At 37.4% G+C, this 21,295-nt stretch overlaps 1 protein-coding gene across 1 annotated transcript in view; it reads right to left on the bottom strand.

The window, feature by feature from the left end:
- The window catches only part of CLSTN2 (calsyntenin 2), a 253,636-nt gene extending 244,976 nt beyond the window's left edge, over positions 1 to 8,660 (bottom strand). Inside the window, exons 1-2 of the mRNA XM_044432738.1 lie at positions 8,561 to 8,660; positions 5,487 to 5,609 (exon numbers count right to left, since the gene is read on the bottom strand). Coding sequence (XP_044288673.1) covers positions 5,487 to 5,609; positions 8,561 to 8,660 — 223 coding nt within the window. The remainder of the gene's footprint in view (positions 1 to 5,486; positions 5,610 to 8,560) is intronic.
- Between the last annotated feature and the right edge of the window lie 12,635 nt (positions 8,661 to 21,295).

The following is a 21,295-nucleotide window of genomic DNA, read 5'->3' as shown; positions in this document are numbered from 1 at the left end:
TGACACTTTTATACACTTTCCTCCAAACAAACTAAGATAATGGCACATAAAAAAGTAATTAGTTTATATATGTTGTCAAGGTTCACCAGGGACATCTGGCCTTTGATTACTATCATGTGATTACAGTCAGCACAGAATAGCGATACAAGATAATAAAATCTGGCTCTGAACTGGTGCCAAAGTGTTCACTCAACTCATTCTAGTCATTTTGCCAAGAAGAGTTAACTAAAACAGTTTATTTGCTCTCAGCTGTCCCAGCTGCACTTCCCTCTGAATTTCAATGAGCACATTTTAAAGACCTTCATTTAAGTCTCTGCAGCCACATAAAAGGAAAACAATTGACCTTAAAATGGATACTCGTAATTTGTGGTAGCCCTCTTTATACATGTTTCAGTACACTTTTCCAATATTAAATGGCAGGTTTTGCTCAAATCTTCTTACAGACTTTCCCAATATTATGTTTTTGTTTTCTTTTGACTCCTTATTACATGGACAAATATGTTGTATTACTGGACATGACTGGCAATGCTACTAGAGCGATATGTCCCAGGGAGCAGTTCTGGCTAATGGGCAGCATAGAAATGAATAAAATAAAATACTAAATACTAACTAAATACTAAAATACTAAACTAACTAAAGTACATTTGAGAGGATTGCAAACTGGGCTCAAGAAACCAGAGAATGGTTTACTTCATGTTTTTTCTCACTTGTGGAAGATGCAGTTGACACATGTACTTGTGCAATACTGTGTTTGTGTTTTCCCAGGGCCTGTCACTAACCCTCATGTCCCCAAACATGAATGAAAAACATAATCACTCCAGATGTGTCAACTGGGCCATAAGTTGTAGATAGAATGGAGCTTGTTGACCAACAGATATGGCAGATGAACAGGACAGGACATTGGAATGATTTGCAATTACAGTAACAGCCTTAAGTAGCATCTTCAGTTCAGTTTCCCATACTTACCTTCAGTTTCACTTTAAGTGAATTCACCTCAATCTACCTTTCAACTGAACTGATGGAAAGGACAATGAGTTTTTGAAGCCTGAAGCAGAGTCAACAACTTTTCTTCAAGACTAAGGAAGACCTAGCACTGATCCTTAGGTTTAAAACTTGATCTTCAAAGAAATCTTTAGTGAGACATTCACTTACTGAATGCTGAAATATATGTCATTTGTTACAGAGTGTCAACAATTCTGCATTGAGTATGCTATATAGCTTAGTTTCTTAGAAGCAATCAGAGACAAACTATGTTTATTCTAAATAACTCATAGTGATCACAAACTATGATGGCCAAACTAAATATCACTGGCCATTCCCTCCTTATTCTAACACCTCCCATGAAGGGGGATGGGTCACAATATATGTGGGTGAAAAATGCACAGTGAAGAAAGCTGACAAGAAGAAAACTGATACATTCAAAATGAGGTGCTGGAGAATAGCTTTGAGAATACCCTACACTAACTGAAAGATGAACAAGTAGGTTCTAGATCAAATCAAGTCAGAGCTCTCCCTAGAAGCAAACATAAAAAAAAAACCCTGAGGCTGTCATATTTTTGGCACATTGTGAGAAAACAAAACTCCCTAGAAAACCGTGTTAGGGAAAATTGAAGGCAGAAGAAGAAAAGGAAGGCCAAATATGAGGCGGACCAATTTCGTAAGGGAAGCCACAGCCCTGAATTTGTGAGAGCTGGGTAGGACTGTCATAGAAAGGGAGGTCTTTCACTTAAAGGGTCTTTCATAAGTCAGAAATGACTTGATGGCACAAAGCAACAAATGGGGGGTAGGGTTATGAAAAAAATGAGGTGAAAAGACTTACCCCCATCCTATCCCTAACTACCATGTCCCTGATACAAACTAGAATGCATGTATGGGATGTATGTCATATAAAATTTATCTTTAAAACTCCATGGATTTGATATGTCTTTTTGTTTTATTCTTAAAGCTATCAAAACAAAAAAACAAAAACTTCTTGTAAAGTATTCTCTATTTGAAGAAATATATGTATGTATCTATGAATATATACACATCCTAGGTTTATTTATTTTGTATGACTATTTTTTGCTTCTGGAGAAGGGAGAACCCATTGTGTGTATGGGCATCCTCAACATGGGCATCAGCACTTCCTTTAAAGAGCCTGATAGGCTGTCCTTGGTGCACCAATTTCTGGAGGAACACAGTCAGAGCACTGTGAACTCTTAGTTCTGCATTTCTTCAGTGGTCATTGTCTATATTAGCTACCAGATTTATTGTTGTTTAAAACAAACCATTTAAGCTATTTTAATCTTTAACAAAAGAAAAACAGACTGCATGTCTTTTAAAATAAAAATGACACAAACACAGGCTCATCCCCTAATGATCAAAAATAAGCAATTATTGATATGGGGGCCAAAAAAGAACCAGTTGCCTTATCAAACTATCTTCATGTTTTGTTGACTCTGTCTCTATAAGCTGGTCTGTTGTTCTGCTTCTGTATAAGGTTACTTTGCTGCATTAATAATTCCTTAATCAATCCTTTGTTTTTGGTTTAAATTTGTGTTTATGCAATGCACAGATTTGTTTATATATTGTGTTTGTGGTTTTGACTCTTAAAAATCTTAGAAACTACTGAACTCCTCAGAGTCCAAACTCCATTTATTAGAATGTGGACTTAAAGAGCAGCACACATTTAGTTCACTGGTGATATAAAGACTGATAATAAATGGAAACAAAGAAATCTCAGAGCAACTATCATTGACTGTAGCATAATATGGAAAGAATATATGATGCTGTCAACGACCTATTGGAATCAATCAGCTGAGAATGGGCCCTGGCTTCTGAGGGAGAGGAGAATAATCCTTAAGGTACTTATGAACTAGGCAAAGTATTTTTTGAATTTTGTCTTAGACCTGAGACAACATATGAACAGAGCAGATATTGTGTTCATTACAGACATTATTATCCTCAGTATGAATTTAGATTAATTTTAATACAAGGTTTAATATGATTATTCACCCAGTATAGAAGGGATAATATTCTAATTATATTATGCCACATGATTCTCAACTGTCTGTGTCCTTGAAAAAGGACACAACGCTCAGAAGACACATAGATTGTCATAGCTTCATTATCTCCAAAATCTTAATGTATCCAATTCAAGATTTTAAGCCTTTAAAACTATCTAAATGTTTTACCTCCCTACAGTGAATCTGTAGGTCCATTAGAAATCTCTCAAGCACCTGGATAATATTAACTGGAGTAGGCTTTAATGTAGCCCACTTTAGCAGAGTTACTAACATTGGCAGCAATCCCACAATTTTATCTCATGAAGTAAGACCAATTAATGTCTTTTGCCACAGTGTCTTTTAGAGTGTGTTTTGCTACTACAGGCCGACAGCTACCATGATGGAATTCTCTCCCCACCCTCTACATTCATACAAATGCTTCTAAGTATACCATTACTTATCTCTGAGAATGGTGTTAGATTTTTGGTGCTTTATTTGCTAGTAATTTATATGCTGACATGCCCATAAGTAATATGTATCACAGAATTCAGGTAAGAATCTTGATTTCTGTCATTGTCACTAGTCCCACACCATTAGGTAAGCAATAGACTCCTCTATGAAAATATATTCTGTTGTTTTATTAATTCAGTTCAATTTATTAATTCCAAGTAGGGGGTCTTAAAGAAGATATCTGCAAGATCTCTCCATTTCTTGGCAAAGTGATTTGGCGGGTAATAATTCAATTCCATGCATTCATTGATGAAGCAGGCTATAAAGCTATTTCAGTTCAAGTTCTGGGCTCATTTAGGTCCTGAGACAGCCTGGGCACAGTATTAAATGATCTGCATCAAGAGAGGGAGGAGAGTGTGACTTTACTTATTCTCATTGATTTCTCAGCAGCATTTGACACTATCAGTCACACTATCTTGCTGGATCACTTCAGTGGATTGAGTGTAGAGGTCACAACAATGTGATGAGTTTACTTCTACCTACACAGCTATTTCCTGAAGGAGTCATTTATTTATTCTCGTATTTATTTATATTGTGCCTATTACAGTACTAAGTCTCAAAGTGGGTTACAACATTAATGATACAGTGAAACCATCAATACCAATATGCAAAGAGTTAAAATGTAATTAAATTAGATAGAATATTAGAATTATAGATGTCCCAAAATTAAAACAGCATTAAAAACAATATAGCCAACAGAACTAGTCCAACACAGTCTCACAGTTTCAGTTTCCAAAGGCCTTCCAAAGGTTTGTGTGCCTCCAAAACTGACACCTTCACTGTTACAAATTAGCCTCTATGGGAAAAAAATTTCAAAGCCTTGGGGCAGTCACTGAAAAGGCTTTCTCCTGCCTCCTCACCAAGCATGCCTGTGAAGGAGGTGGAGCCAAGAGAAGAATGTCCTCAGAAGAAGGGACAAACAGGGAAATCATCATCATCATCATCATCATCATCATCATCATCATCATCACCATCATATTACTATTTGATGACCTGTATCAAGCCACATAGGATTTTGTGGGTCATAACCTCCACTTTGAATTGTGCCGGATACAGACTGGGAAAATATAAGCCTGTTCCAGTAAAGGGCTGGTGTGCTTTCCATAGCCAGTCCCAGTCATCAGTCTGGCAACATCTCTCTGAACCAGCTGGAGTTTCCAAACACAACTGTAGTAAACAATGCTGTAAGATTATCTTAGAGAAATTGCATGTAGTTGAACGTATCATTGATCCTCAACCTTCTCCAAAGGACAGGCCTGATGTACCACATAAATATCCTAGAAAACTGAATACTAACTTTTATTCAGTGCTCAAAGAATAAATAAAATATTGCTTGTATTCTTTTTCTCAGACAATGTTTTTATCCCATCTTTTCATATCATCTTTGAATGCAAGAAAAAACAAAGCAGAAAAGATACATCAAAGGATGGAGTCATTTTCTTTTAAAGAAGTTAACAGTGTGGCTGATTAACTGTATGGAGAAATTGATTAAAATGATTTAAAAAATCTTCTACTGACAGATATCTTCCATAAACAATCATACCAAGAATTCATTAACATTTCTTTGTTGTAACAATTAAGACATCTTAAAACACCATTAAACATGATGCAAGTGACTGTAAAATATTCCTTAAGTCATTCGGTAACTGATTACCAACAAATGAACTTAGTCTAGTCAATTGACAATTTACATAAAGCAAGCTCTTAATTTATGTTCTGTCAGATAGTTTCTAAAGAGTCACAACAACACAAAAAACACTTAGCTAAATTACTTTGCTTATAGCCTATTTTGCTCTTGTAATGAGTGCACAATAACTCAGAAACATGTTTTATTTCAAGGTCTATGGACCCAGACTTCAAGCTAGACAGTTCTTCAAAAGCAACATTGCAATATAGCAATTTCATAATATACTATTAGAATACTGTGTGTGCAGTTTTATAACTCATTTAGAACAAAGCTACTAAAAATATCCAACAAACGTAATTTCCTACCTGCATATGGAACAGGAGCATCTTTATCCAAAGCAACGAGTGGAGGATCCAAAATTACTGTGTCATTGTTTTCAGTAATAACTCCATGATAAGATGTTTCAATCCATGGCTTGTGTTTGTTTACTAGACAGAAAGTAAAGAGATTCCATTAGTGCAAGGTTTATTTTTTTCAGAGTCTTCCCCCCCTTTCAAATGAGACTTGAAAGAACCTAGAAATTTCTAGCTGAAATTAACTTGAAATTAAATTTAAATTAGCTAGGAAATTAGAAGAATAGTTTCTGCTGACAGAAGTGTTTAGCTTAAAAAGGAAATGGTATTCAATTCTGAATTAATGACATTATAAACAGTACACAATTTCATACATCCATCTTCCAATGGCCTTCAAAGGCCAAATTATGGGGAGAAAGACTAAAGACTAAACCCCAAAAGCCAAAGATTCCCTGCCTGGGATATTATCATTCTTTAAGGTCACAATCCTGTTCATGTTTTAAAATGAAAAATCCCCTATAACTCCCAGCATTTGGGTACCATGTGAGTGCTTAGTACCCTACAGCTTTTCTCTTTCTAAACACACAAAGTACTGCACCCTAAGGAAATGTGTCTCGCTGAATAAGACATACCCTAAAATGCTTAATAAGAAGTGACTTAAGTGTGAGGTGGCTGACTTTGTCAAGAGCTCAGGTTCCTCTTTCATGCATTCAGAAGACATAGACCTTTTGTTTCTATTTTTTGGTAAAGTGTTCTTTATTGACCAAAAGCACAAAACACCTAGAATGAATTTCTGAGCATGAACAGAGCAGTTTGTTGGACCCAATCTAGTATTCACTTCCAGGAACTCTCCTTATGAGCATGTGTGGCTCCATCCCTTCAGGACGGGCCTTCTAAAATTGAGCATGCCTTCTCTCTGCACAACTATCCTCTAATTGGGCCACCCTCTACTTCTGATGACATAACATGGCCACCTCATCGGTGTCTGAGAAACTTCCCTGCCCTAAGTCTCCTCCCATCAACTGTACATTTTGGTTATTCCCAGGGACTGCCTGCCCACCTGGACAGTCTGGTCTTGAGATAAGCGGCTTTACTTCTCTCACTTTAGAGTCTTGGGATGGCCCACATTCCCAGGCCCCCTTCTGTACCTCTTCCTCCTCTTCCTCTGAATCTGATTCTTTTGGATACCAGGCAGCAGGCCTGGAGACTATGCTTCCAAAGCAGCCATTTTTCTCACTCCCAACAGACTTTACAGCTTGATCCTTTTCCCCCCCGTCTGTACAGTTTTCCTTAAATTTCAAATTGGAGCAGCAGTGTTGACTTTGAATGTAATTTCAGCACTGCCTCAGGAACTGGCTGAAGGAAAAAGACTAATGAAAATGGAATTGTTTTTGAACCTAGTGTTTGACCATGATTTTGTATTATTAGAAAATCTAAGGTGGAACCTGACAAAAGGAAATGCAGTTTTGCCCAAAATAAAATATTTGAAGGTTTAATTTATAACTTGGAAACAATGTTTAAAAAGCTAACGACACTAGAATATCAAATGTCTGTGTCTGCGTGTTTGTGCATGAGGACAGAATATTACTATTTCAGGAAGAGAAATTTCAGAAGCAGTTCTATTTCATAAACATTTCGTAGCCTGTTGCAATCTACACTTTTATACAAACATTGCCCTAAATGTACTCTTATTTTTCATGCTATTATGATTGCACTTACTACAAACTCAGTGTACAATTAATGTGTTCAGGAAAAAGGCTGCATTGAGACATTTTAGCTTCTATACCAAATAAGCAATGAAGTCAGAGACTGTAGATGTTCCCAGCTTCTCTCCAGTTCCCCTTTTCCTCTTATACAATATTCTATGACCAAATGAGATCCCCATAATCAGTAGTGCCATGGTGCAGCTGCTGACCATCACCGTCTCCATAGACACACCTCTCAAAACAAGACAAACATTTAGGCAACTGTTGTGATCTACCTCAACACAAGAGTTCTAGCAGTTTGAATCTTCTCCACGAGCAGGTTTTTTGTAAAGCTAACAGTTCTTAATTGTCCATACAACCCATACTAAAATAGCTCCCATTACAAAATGAAATAACTTATTGTTGCTTGTAAAATTCATTTCTACTCTCCTGCCTACACTGCAGCTAAGCTCAGAGGGAATATGGAATTTTTAGGGGAATAACAGATGCCATCTATGTTCCAGAAATGCCTTGGCCTCACCGCACATGACAGAAGTCAACAAAAAATCAACAGAACCATTTCTCTCCTTCACTGAATGAACACGAAGACCTGAAGTGTGAACGGGTTTCAGGCTTTGCCCATGCAGAGGTTCACCTTAGTTATCAGGACAAGGGAAGCCACCCGCTGCCTTTTGTAGAGACCCAGAACTTCATTGCCCCTCTGAGTTGTGTGACACTCTCTTATGCATAAGATTTATGAAGATAGCTTCACTTTACTCATAATCAAGATATTATAGCTTTTTGATATTTTGTTCATGAAATAATTCCATATGAACATTTGATGCCTGTGATTGATGTTGGGCTATAGGGTCAAACTCGGGATGTCTGTAGTGCATTGCTTTTCTGGCTGTGGAGCTGGTGTACTTCAATATCCATACTGACAGCTGAATTGGCTCAGGACATCATGGAATTTCATGGTTTCTCTGACAACAATGGAGATGTCCCAGTTTGGCATAGGGTTAACACATACCCTCAACCTGAATACCCTCAACCTGAATAAGTTGTGAAGACAGATGGGGTCTAAATGACCCCCCAATTTACAGTAAGTCCATTTCCTCATGAGATTTGGATTATGGAATTATTTCTGTCCCTAGAAACTGATAGATATCTAAATACCATGATGGACATTCTGGTAGCCAAAGATGGTGATGTTGCAGCGGTCATTATCTATTTTGCAATGGTGAGATCAGAAGGGCCATCAACTCCTGCCAATCTTTGGACCCTCACCCCCATTATTTACTGAATTGATAGGCAATAAAACTTGCTGGTAATGACTAGTGTGTATCTGGTGATGCAGTTGCCACAGAGATGATCAAACACTGCTACAGTGAATAATTCTACCTATTTCAAGGAAGTGAGGATCATCCTCATCCAGGAACAGTTGTCCTCTAGAATTCATCCAAGTTATTTGTGTGATGGGAGGTGGAAGGGTTGCTAACATCCTCTCTGTTTGCATTCCCCCAGACTTTCTCCAGACAATGTGCTAATTTACTAAGTGCTTTGAAAATAAAAACACCACCGTAAGTTGGATACGACTTGATAGTATATTAAAAACATCGTCATCTTAAAATTCTGCATGGCAGGCAGACCAAAGTGTTCTCTCTGTTCTGCGAATGGCTGTAAATATTGAGCTGAGCCAGTTCAAATGGGTGAGATTTTTGTTCTTGTAAAAAGGACTTGACAAAATCCAACAATATCCTCATAATAGAACATAGAAGTTGAAAATGGGAAAATGTCTGAGAAAGCAAATCTGACGGTTCTTTGATTCCTACATGTACAATCAGAGAGAAAGCAATGCACAATTAATTATTTAGTAATGAACTCAAAGAAAACTCTTATGTGCACTTAGCAAACTGACCAGTGGAAATAAAAAGACACAAGGATGTTGATAAGTAATGCTGGTAAACATGTAGCATGTACAATCTGGTTGAATGATTCAAAATAATCTCCAATGACTCTCAAATAATGCTAAAAGGTGGGCACTTAATTAGCTTGAAAATCCAATTGTGCTCTAACTGTAAATAGAAAAATAAATTGTTTGTGCATGCTTATTTTTCCAACTTTGTTGTATTTCCATGAGCTAATAGCTCACATACTGAATTACTGATGCTATGTGGCAATGATGCTGCTGTACTTATTCCTTGGGTTAACTTTCATAAGAGAACACAAGACATGAAGTAACCACAAGTTCCAGAAGGATATTCACAGGTGATACAATTTTATTCTAAACATATCTATCCTGTATGTGGTTCCAAACTTTTGATACCTATCAATTTATCTAGCCTTGATTCCTCCCTCTAGCACAGAAGAGGAAGATACTTCATCTAGTCATCCTCTACTATTCCAGGACTTTCTGGAGAATTTAAGACACATGTCTCAGAGGGTTCCCTTTTGTTGCAGTGTTCACTGCTCCTATACCACAGGAGCCAGTGGCTGCAGAAGAGGACAATGACTTTTTATAAAGTAGACAGCTCCTCAGAGGAATGGAGGTCCTCAGTAGGTCCAGACCTACCAGTTCTCAGTGGACTTCAATGTGTCCCTGCATGTTGGCAAGACAACTGCACTGTATATGTGAGTTTCAGTCAGTGATCTGTCCATGGTACTGACGAACCTTACATTGTCTGTGAGAACCTAGCTTGGCTGTACTTTACCTAACATGACCAAATACGACCCAGCCGTTCAGCTGTTACCGCCACTGCAACCCAATCTTCCCTGGGAGCCCTGTGCTGAGTAAGGATAGTAGCCTCTGATACAGCCAAATACAGAAGGGAATTTAGCACTTAGAAAAGCAGAAAAATTTCACAGCCAGAAGAACAACAGTATTACAAGTATGTCAAAGTTCCCTGGCTACCATATCTCAAATTGTGAATATCTTATCTGATTGGTAACTTGATTCAACAGATGCAATGGAGAATTCAAATATAAGAGCAACCATTATAGGCAAGCAAGAGACACTTCAAGAAAGGGTTAAAAGGCAAGTTGAAAGAGAAACCAAAACATAAAAACATAAAAAACCTCCCAAAATTGTACATTTACATTGCATTTCAGTGATGCCAAACATGCTCTAAACAGTCTAAAGAGAACAGTTGTCTCCACAGAATTGCCAGTGGCCTCACTGCTTCTCTCATTCCAACCATGTACACACAAACATTTGATTTCTGCTTGCAGAACAACATTTAGATAAGCTTAGGGATGCATTTGGGGCATTACCTTGAATTCTATCTATGTCTGGTGTGGGGATTCAAGACTCTCTGTCCCCAAATTAGTAAATCTAGTCTGCATTCCTAAACATAATTATTAGAGATTAAACTCTGCTAGATTAGAGTTGTGCAGATGGGGAATACAGAAATTCAGAAGCACGCCCAGGTGTTTTTGCCCCCTCCCCAGATATTTTTGGTTTTGCTGAACTTTATAAAAAATGAACAGGTCTGGATTATGAAATAATTTCTTTTAGAATTTAAGATAAGGTGTTTTTATATTGCTACCCAGACTTCACTATCCCTCAAATAATTTCTCAACACTATGCACTAAGACTTCTATAGAAAGGCTAGAGATTTAAAATATCAGGAATGAAGCCATGGGGGATGCATATACTCCCTGTATCTTTTACCAATAATATTTAGGAATGCTTCAAATCTTGCTGAGCTAGAGTTGGTAGAACCACCCTATATATGCATCCTTGACAATATGGGTTTTGTTCCACAGAGTCTTGCATTTCTAGGCTTATTCTGGTTGGATTCAATAGCAATCAATATAGTTTCAACCTAAAACCCACACATTCAGTGGAGTGGAGGGGGAATACAGTGTAGATTATCCTGCCACTATTACCAGATGCAAGAAGAGCATGTGAGTTGTCCCACCTGTTTCTTTTTACATTTCACTTTGATGCTTAGGCATATATAACTCACTGCCAAAGTTTTAATAATATTTTCAATTAGCTCTCAACACTAGGAAATGCGGTGATTTTCACCTATAAATCTTTTATCAGAAAACTCTAAATCCTTTATTCTAAATTCACTCTAATTAAAATAATGTATGAACCATACTCCTATGAAATAGTCATGGGATAGAGACACCTTCTCAAAAACAGCAAAATTAAAATGTTCATGAATGGACATTACTTACAAAAGTGAATGAAATATCACTTTTCAAATGGAAGGTTAAGATTGCTTAATGGTTCTTCAATTAAATATGGTTAATGGGTAATTAACATTCCTAAACATCCTCTTTTCCAGCTAAGTAAAATCTTAGTAGTTTTTCTATCAGAATAGATTTGTTTAGGCTCCATCCCACAAATAGGAACAGTGTTAGGAATTTTCCTACATAGCCAGTGTTGTATGCAGTTTTCCTCTGCTTCCAGTTCTTCCTACTTCTTCGGGCTACTAGGATAATTCAAATTTTTCATAGATTACTTTTTGAAGTTTTCTTTGGTTAGACATAAAACAGGAGCCCTGAATATGCTCTGTCTAACTGTGCTTACTCATAATATATTAAATGTTTATTCAGACAATACATACAAATTTAATAACTGAGAATATTTACTTTTAAAAGTTGATAAATGAAATGCAGCTTTATGTTCAACCCAATAGTTACAACTTGGGCATCATCAAGGCTGTTTTGTGTTTCTGAAGCAAACCAGTAAAGGTTCTGGACTACAATGCCCAGCATTCCTGACTATTGGTCATATTGCCTGAGGCTAATGGAGGTTAAGGGTCAAAATATATGAAGACTACCAAGTTGGGAAAGGGTATCCCAAAACAAAACGACTTAATAGCTATTAGCATGCTACAAAAACATATTTTGCTTATTTTTCCATTTTTCCAGGAGAAATAATGGGGGGCACGGAACTCCTCTTTTCTCCGTAAGAGAAATTGCTCAAAATTTTGAGCAATTTTACACATCTTTCCTGGATGCACTGATACTTCTTTCTGAGTAAACATGCATAATACTGGTGCATTAATAAGAAGATGCTGTGTGTACCATAAGTATATTAAAATTCATTTGCTGTGACAGATTTGTCCTAGTCACATATTTATATCATATTCCAGGTAAGAATACAATATATATATTCATTCCAGGTTGAATTCTTTTACTGTATATTGTGTATGTGTATTGTAGGTTAGGATTCAAATGCTGTTGCAGATTTAGCTGTTCCGTTTTATTTTCAGTAACCCATCTTGAGATCTTGACTGGATATAAGTTGACATACAAATGTTTTAATTAATTGATAAACACATAAATAAATAAAGTGTGACTAGGAATGTGTAAGTTTACAAAATTCTTGGTATTAACACATATTTTGTTTGCTTGCTTGAGACTGCGCATGCTTCAAGAAAAGGGTTTTTAAAAAAGAATCCCTATTAAGAGCTTCCCAAGCAGTTTTTAATCAAAGTATTAAACATACAATGAAACAAAGTGATTACAAACAGAAACTATCTTTTAAGGGTTATAAGAATCATTTAGAAATGTGAATTTTAAAAATTAAACCAGTGTAACCAGTGGGAGTACCACAGAGCAGAGAACCTGTGCTCCTGAGGACAGATGCAGCATCCTGGAAAAACTGATGTTCATTTCTATGAGGACAGGGAACATTCTGTTGAATTTTTATTCTTTTTCTCTTATATTCCAATTATTTATTTATAAACTGCTAAAATACAGTTCCAATAAAATCAGAATTTCTCTAACAGCTATTGCTATTTTGGTAAGTAATATTTATGTTTACTTCATTATTCATCAGCATCAGTGAGTCATGCTTCCCTCCAAACAGGATAAAAACTGTTTCTCTTTTGTTAGTTTACTTTTTTGTATAATATTTTGTCACCTATTTACATTATAAACATGCAAATATTTTGAAGTTATTCTTGCTTTTTAACTTTTTCTGGAGTTTAGCAGGTAAAATATTCTAACATGCTTTTGTCATTTCAGCAATCAGTTCAGTCAGAAGTCACAGCATGTCATGCTCTGGCTAAAGTAGACTCTGAGTTATAGACAATCCAAGAAGCCAGGTCACAAAACAGGCCAACACTCATGCACCAAAGTTCAGTCCCGTAAAAGAGCAGGCAGGAAGGAATGGTAAAAGTACAAGCTAAGGTCAAGGTATGGTTACACATATTACACAGTCCAAGAGAAGACTCAAGGGTCAGTAGCACAGTGCATCAAGTAACAAGGAAAGGTCTAAGAAACAAGGCAGAGGGCACTAGAGCTGGGGAAAAATGGTGTTCCTTTCAGTACTGACTAGGTTGACATTTAAACTTATACTGCCAGAATCTGCTAAGCACTACCTATGACCCTGCGGAATAGATTAGAGCTCCCCGGCCAGAGCCCCGCTCATGAAGACTTGAGGAGTCCTTCTGTGTAAGTGAGCACTAGTCACAGGAGTCCTACTTGCCTACCCTTGACATGACAATGCTCCTGAGGACCAGGGGTGGCTCAGCTTCTGCTCAGGGACAGAGTCCTCTGCTCCTGAGAGAAATGGACTTACAGCAATTTCCCCAAGAGCCCAGATTCCTTCTGGTCTTCTGACATGGATGGGGCAGTAACATCTACCTCTGGGAGCTCTAGTTCCCTTTCCACACAGGAATCCTTCAGCAAGGCATGATACAACATGTCAGCCAAGATGCTTCACTTAGAATCCAATTCATACAAGAATCTATGATACCATCCATGGTTTTGGCTTTGTTTATGCACACCAACAAATAAAATGTGGCATAGCAAGTCGCTATTTTGGATATAGTGCCTATTATGCAAGTTGCTGCAAATACTACTAAGCCCAATATTTTTCACATTGTGACTTAAAACATTTTCTTTCCCTGCCAATATGTATGTGGGATATATTTTTGGTGAATTTTATTCCATGGGTTCTCCTGAAAATGACTGGGTACAAAAAATAATTACATATTTTAGACTTTCCTCACTGAAAACTTATAATTTGGTTTTCATTACTCCCATCCAAACACAGTTTGATAGATTTGCTTCTCCATTAATTCATGGTATTATCTGCATTTATTCAGTGTTCTATATTTCAAGAAGGTCGCAGAATTCTAAAAGGATGAGTCAACTAACTTTCATTTTAAAATGGAAAATCAGCAGGAGTGGGGGGAAATGCCAGTTTACCTTGCTATATTAACTTCAGTGACTTATGTCAAAAAATAATTGGCAAAATCACATTTCCCATGCCTCTTACAACCTGGTTCAGAAATACAGTCATCAGAAGAGATAAACTTTATAAATCACTTGTATAAAAGCCAAGGGAAGCTAAAAGCACTTCAGTGTGTTTTTACTGAAATAAACTTTTAACTCCAATTTTTCACAGCATTTTTGTTTCCAATTGCCGTGCACTATTGTCACAGCACAGAGATACTATAATTCTTTTTGATATTTCAGAAGGTCATCCTGCTACTTTACTACTTATCATGCAACAGTCATTAGGTTAAGTATATGATATCTCTGCTTTAAACATTTGCACATATTAGATCTATGAAGACCTCAGACAGAACAGTGATGTTTTGGAAAACTCAGAAGAGATGAAAGCACTCTTTGGACAAACTCAGAAATTAGCAGAATCCTCTCCTCACTAAACACACACACGCATACACACTGAGGAGATTATTTTCCAAGCCAAAAACCCAGAAATATGGCCTGCCCTCAAAAGCTGGGAGTGGGAAACCACAAACCAACATATTCAAGCCTAAGGGCCAGCTCTTCAAACCAGCTCTCTTGTTATGGATATTCCTAAAAGGTGACTGTGTTTGTGTGTGGGAGGGAGGGAGAGATTTTTCTTGAGGAAGAGCTCCCCTTGGGTACTACTGGGATGAAACATTCCCATCTTTCAGACACCCACTCCTAGCACCAGACCTTTCTTTTGGAAAGGTTTACATTTTTATTCAAGATAAAGAAGATTTCAAGTGAGACTAAAGCTTCCATCTACTTTGAGGTTGGCATTACCAGGCTAATTTCCTGGCCTGAGTCCAGCAAAATTTATTAACATCTCTAACACTGAACAGGACTGATCTACATGAGGTAAAATAATATTCAGTGTCAGGTAGCTTACATGATAACATACAGGACTCTTCATGGTTTGGAGGCCCATTGGAATAGAACACTCCCTTTTCTAATAATCACTGACTCATTAAGATGGTAATGTTTTTACCAGCTGCTCATTGAATCAACTTTTTACTGCAATGAATTGCACCAGCATTCTCCACCAACTCTGTGTGGAATTGAATTAGACAGTTCTCGGTGATGCAGTGCTAAATTTTGAAGTACAGTTGCTTCATACCCATGTTTCTATGGAGAGGCCAAAAATGTAGGCAGCTGTGTTGATCCATATCAGCCAATCAATTCTTGCTGTATTCACCTCTACCAAGTACAATATCAAGCTATCAGGCCTTCGTTGTCCAAACGCTTTGTAGTACAAGATGGATAGTTCACATCTCTACATAGTTGCTATGAAATCCATTTCCTCACTCAGAGGGAGCAAGGGATTCTCAGGTGATGTCATCATCCCTGGTGCTGTACAGTCCCTGTGAGCCCTGGCAGCACTACACTACTGCAACTTCATACCAAGGTGATCGGATGCAAAGGCGATCATGCTTTCTGTTGTGATAGAGAGAACGCTGGCAAGCAGCAAGTTGAGAAAAACTACTCTTGCCAAAATTTCCAAATAGTATGATGGAAGAAACAGAAGCTGTGTCCTTCCTAATATACATTACTTCCCAATCACTAATCCCATTCTCCAGTCACAGTTGTTCTGTTTCTGCTAAGCCATTGCTGTTCCCCCACATTGTCTACTGCCTTTGAATCTGTTACTACAGCCATTTTTGTATTATGATAATGCTTGGTTGGAAACGGATAGCACAAGAGGCATAACTGGGGAAGAATCCAAGGACTAAATGTGTAAACTGGGCTAACCTTTGGCAATGTTCCACTGTAGTTTATCCAAATTAACTTGGAAATGGGAATCCTGTCCTGTTCCAATCTAGTGAAACTGTCTTTTTGTTTCAAGTTTACAACAGACACAAATGATTTTCATGATTTCTTCCCCTCTTGCATTTGAGCTTCTTTGTTTGTTTTATATGTATGTATTTATTTGCGTATATCTACTGGATCTAATGAACAAGTGTCTGCAGCTGTTTTCTTTGAATGGCGTATTATCACCAAATGGTTGAATTAAAATCAGGAATCCTGCACATATTTTATAAGGGTTTTCTCTGACAGCTGGGTAGAAGCTGTTCACTTTTATTACTGCATAGGTAATAAAATGCACAAGTAAATGCTCTGGCTTAACAATTCTCTCAGAGCTTGGCACTAAATATATTACATTAATTCTTTTAGTCCTTGGACAAGAAATCATTAGGTATGGGCTATTAGTTGCATTATCATTACATTACTGGATCATTATGAAAAATAAAAGTTCTAATCAGTATGGGCATTTATAAAGTGCAGTAGTGTGTAACCACCAACTTGGAATACTTCAAACATTAATACCAGCTAGAATGAATAATAGTTTTTGAACCAAGCAAGGTTAAAATAAGAATCCGTTACTACAATTGGAATGATTGCTGATGGCTCATAAATAGTGTAATGAAATCCAATGGACCTCCACAAGGGAAGTTACATTGTCATTTAGTGAAAATTCTGGATTTTAGCAAGAGAATTTTACCTACAAAAGGTTATTAGTTAACTTTTGAAATGCAGTTATCTCAAGATACTGCTGTGTTAAGAACTAAAGGAAGAGGAAGAAAAAGCTCTACATCTCAGAGATGGCCGTCAAAGCAGCAATTGCTCTGCACATGCACTAGGTCAAATTTAACATCACACTCCTGGATATCTGTAAGCACGACATAACTTTGTCCCTTTCTCATCTCACCTGCAGCCTTTCAGGCCACACAAAAAAATGTTTTCTGGAGGATTTTCCAGCCTTCTGGAGGAAATTCCATGGCCTACAAGAAGCCGAAAGGGATGGGGGAAATACAAAATATCCTAACTATGCTTACAAAACTGCTTCCATAAGTAGAATAACACTGTTGAATTTGGCCCATTGTATATGACTACTTATTGCATTCATCTTCTACATTAAATTAGCAAGAGATCAAAGTATGCCATTTCCATGATGCCTTTCAAAATACTAACACTACATTTAAAATTATGTCAAATTCTTCCTTTTACATGGCATGTTCTTCTTTTATTGCATATTAATTTAAATCCTGGATATACAGCAACAAATAGTATACCATATTCCACAGAACTCTATCCTGTAGCTAGTCAGAAAAATTATGATCCTGATTAGGAATAAAATATATATTCATTTATTTTCTTCATCAAAGTAGTCCAGTTTCTCTTAATATCACAATATTTGGTCTGCCCAAATAGATGAGGATTTGTTTGCATAATTAAAACAAATAGACTAAAACTGTCAAATTATCCTTTAGTCATATTCTAAAAATGACTTTCTGAATTAATTCACAAGACAGTTTGTAACTCAAAAGAACTTTTGACTGTACCAGTCAAAGATATCCGTATTAACACTGTTTCCAAAAATGTAAGTCTATAAATAAAACATGAAGCAATAGGTCCTGATCTTGCTCTGGTTAATTGTATGGGTAATTCCCTGTTCCTTTACTTCAGTGAAGCTTTCTGCATTTCCTCCTGTGATCTATCAACTGAATGCACATCTAAATTGGATGCTAGCAATGGGATACTCATTTGGTTGCACATTTAGATGGGCACCCACTTTGAAAATCCCTATTTAACTTGAAAGACAGTCTGTGTATCCATCCACAATTCATGCTTTTCCTTGGAATAATGTTAATCAGATATTTACAGGAGGTGGTTGTTTCAAGAAAATTATCAGAAGAAAAGTAGGATCTATTAGTTTTATCTCACAACCACTGTCAGTTATTTGAGATCAATCTTATTGTCTCTAGTTCCCTCTTGAACATGAAATTAAAAATAGCACATAATTTTATACATTTTTGTACTGTATGTATTTGAGCATGGATCTGTCATGCCTCTGCTTGAGGAGTCTTCTGCTGAAGAAGAGTTTGATCCATCCAGCTGTAGGGATACCCTGTTTTCTGAAAAGGAGGTGGAAACAGGAACTCAGGAGGAAAACACATGGGTAGTGAATGAGAGGGCAGGGTTCTCAAGGGTTAATCAGGAGAACTTTCACCCTCCCCAGGTAGACTTGAACTCTGAGCCAAAAAGGCGAACACCACACAGCCTGTGAGAATGACATTGCTTCAAAAGATGCATGATGGTCTCCCCTCTCAGGTGGAGAAGCAGACTGCATACCAAGCCATTACAATTAACTGTATCAGGAAGCATGGTCATATCCAGCCAGCTTCTGGTTAAAAACCTGACTAGTATCCCAGTAACTTAGTCGAAATACCACCTAACCTTTCTTCTGCACCACAGATTTTGTTCCTGTCCCCTTGCCTTTTGTCTTCACCAGAGTTTGGTGAATGACCTTGGATCAGACCTTGATGCAGAATTTCCACTGAAGTCCTGGACTACTGACCGGCTTAACTGGATTCTGGACTGGACATGGACAAATCTTTCATCCTATGCCCTTACAGACTCTGGTAATTTTTGCCACCTTATCTGACAGAATGTTTCTTAGTCTCTAATTCATGGATACTTGATTGTGAAATAGCTGGATGAATTCACAGTTTGACACAAAGATGGCCATTTAAGCAGGATATTAAAACATGTTTGTTCACAATTTGAAAATGTGCATATTTTACAAACAATGTTGTATAGCTGAATGCATGGTTTGTTTTTCAGAATGCAAGCATGGAACTTTGTGGATTTCTGACTGTAAATTTCATTCTTATCTGTGCTTGGACCTGGGAGTTGTGAATTAAGGAAATTAGTTTAAACATTTTTTGAGGGAGCAAATTTCTCGCACGTTCCTAAATGATCAGAATCAGAAAAGCTACAATCCAAGTACCAGAAACTGTACCTGTTGAGTTATGAGACAGCCTAGTTAATTCTGTCAGCTCCAATGTTTGAGCTTTCCCTTGACTATGTAAACAAAGCAGAGGCTAGGACTGGTTTTCAGCAAGATGTGGAACTTGCAACCCTCCAAATGTGCTGGCCTACAGTTCCCATCATTCCTGACCAATTCTCATAATGGGAGCTGGAGTCTGACAAACCAGAGGTTCCCCTCCCATAGTTTCAAGAATCTAAGATGAAAATCACCCTAAGGAAGGTGTTTGCCCCACTTCTGCCTCTTGCTTCTCTCTTCAGATGGGAAGAAGGAGATACATGGTTGTCCAACTTTATAGATGCAGAGAATGGGAAAAAGCAGAAACAGTTGTGAATATGAGTGGAAAGAACAGGGGGAATGGAGATAGAGAAGACAAAAGCAATCGGTCTAGGGATAAAGAAAAAGGAAAGAGGATCAGCAGGAGAAAGGAGTAGTAGATGGGGAAGGGAGAGCGGGACAAGAATAGTGTGACTATAGGAAAGGGAGCAAAGATGTGCTCATGTCACCTCAAAGGTAAAATGGGCCTATCTCCTGAAAAGGAAAAATGGTCTCATATAACTGTGGATCCCAAAAGGTTGCCGATCTACACTCTAAGGCCAATTCAGGATGTGTAAAAAGAGATAAAGCATACTTTATTATTTTTTTAAAATTGTATTAAAAAGTTGGACATGTTAAACTGCCCGAAGGATATCCATATTGAAATATGTATGTAAGTATCATAAAGATAGTATTGTCATAAATAAAAGTATTTATTGTAATGCAATGATTTTACAATAAAGTAAATGAATACTTTATTAGGACTAAATATTCATTCACCCCCTTCCTTTATGCTTCCCTCTTGAACAAAGGAACCTTCACCAGCAGAGACCAGAATCTGATATAGGATGAAACATGGTTTCCCACAATGTGGACAATTCTGAATAAGCTGAAATCCATATGATCCTCAATTCTTTTCTGTGGCCTTGGGCATATTAGAAGTTTTCATTTCTACCTTTAAAGAAACTGAAGTTTCTGATTATATCTTGAATTTGGGGTACTGTGGCTTGTGTAAACGTTTCTCTTATAACAAGCCAAGATCTTGAAATCATGATTGTATCCTAGCTTATTCTAACAAACCATACATAGTTGGCCAGTTATAGTTGTGCTGACAGAGAATTTGATGTACTGAAAGAGGATAAGAATAAATGGTAAATTCTCTCAATTGAGAAAAGTGAACAGTGGGGTCACTATCTCCTGGCACTAGTTAAAATGCTTTGAAATCTAATCTAATTTCAAGATGAACAATTTTCATTCATATTCTGCAGCAGCGCAGTTATATCTCCAAGATGTGGGAGAATTAATGTCAACTGAATCAACTTCAATATTCTTGTTAATTTTGCATAGACTGGATAAGAGCTACGGTGAAAGAAGAGCTTCGTGTTTGAGAAGGAAAACAGTGATTAAGTTGTCAGGCAGGTTCCATTTGCCTTAGCTGCATGCAGTAACTGTTTGCTCAAAATCAACAGAGCACACCAGGCCATTTCAGAAATTGTGGGGAGGTGGAGAGTCAACAAAACAAAACCAAACTGGTAATTTCATTTGTAGCAAAAGCAAACTGGTTGGACTGAATCAGGAAAACATAGAATGGCATGTTGTTTCACTGCAGGTTGGCCATGCCATTATTCAAGGAAACGAAGCCTTCTAAGTTTTCAGTATCTGTTATCAAGGTGACATGGAAACACACCTGCTGCCTTACACTGCTAGAACACAGTTTGATTGAATGGGTTAGCTCTCAGCCTTCATTGGGACAGGAACTATGAGCAAAGCTTGGTGGGAGAATATCTCTGCCTTTCTCAAGAGTACTCCAAGATCAATGACAGGGGCATATACCAAAATGGTGCAAGCTATAGGTTAATTTGTTATATTTGTAAAGCAGGAACTCAAGAATACAGAGCTAATTAGCAGCTCTGGATGAATCAAAGAGTCTTGGCACAAACAGCAGTCACAAGGGGAAGAGATATTGCCTAACAGTAGGAAAGTATGGATATTGTTAAATCTGTTCTATCTCTGTTTCACAGATTGTCAGGATCTTTTATTCAGTCATCCAC

This window comes from Varanus komodoensis, unplaced genomic scaffold (assembly GCF_004798865.1).
Source record: "Varanus komodoensis strain SLA01 unplaced genomic scaffold, ASM479886v1 scaffold25, whole genome shotgun sequence".
NCBI classification, from domain to species: domain Eukaryota; kingdom Metazoa; phylum Chordata; class Lepidosauria; order Squamata; family Varanidae; genus Varanus; species Varanus komodoensis.
Note: the sequence above shows the minus strand (reverse complement) of the source record. Positions and strands in the feature narration are given on the sequence as shown.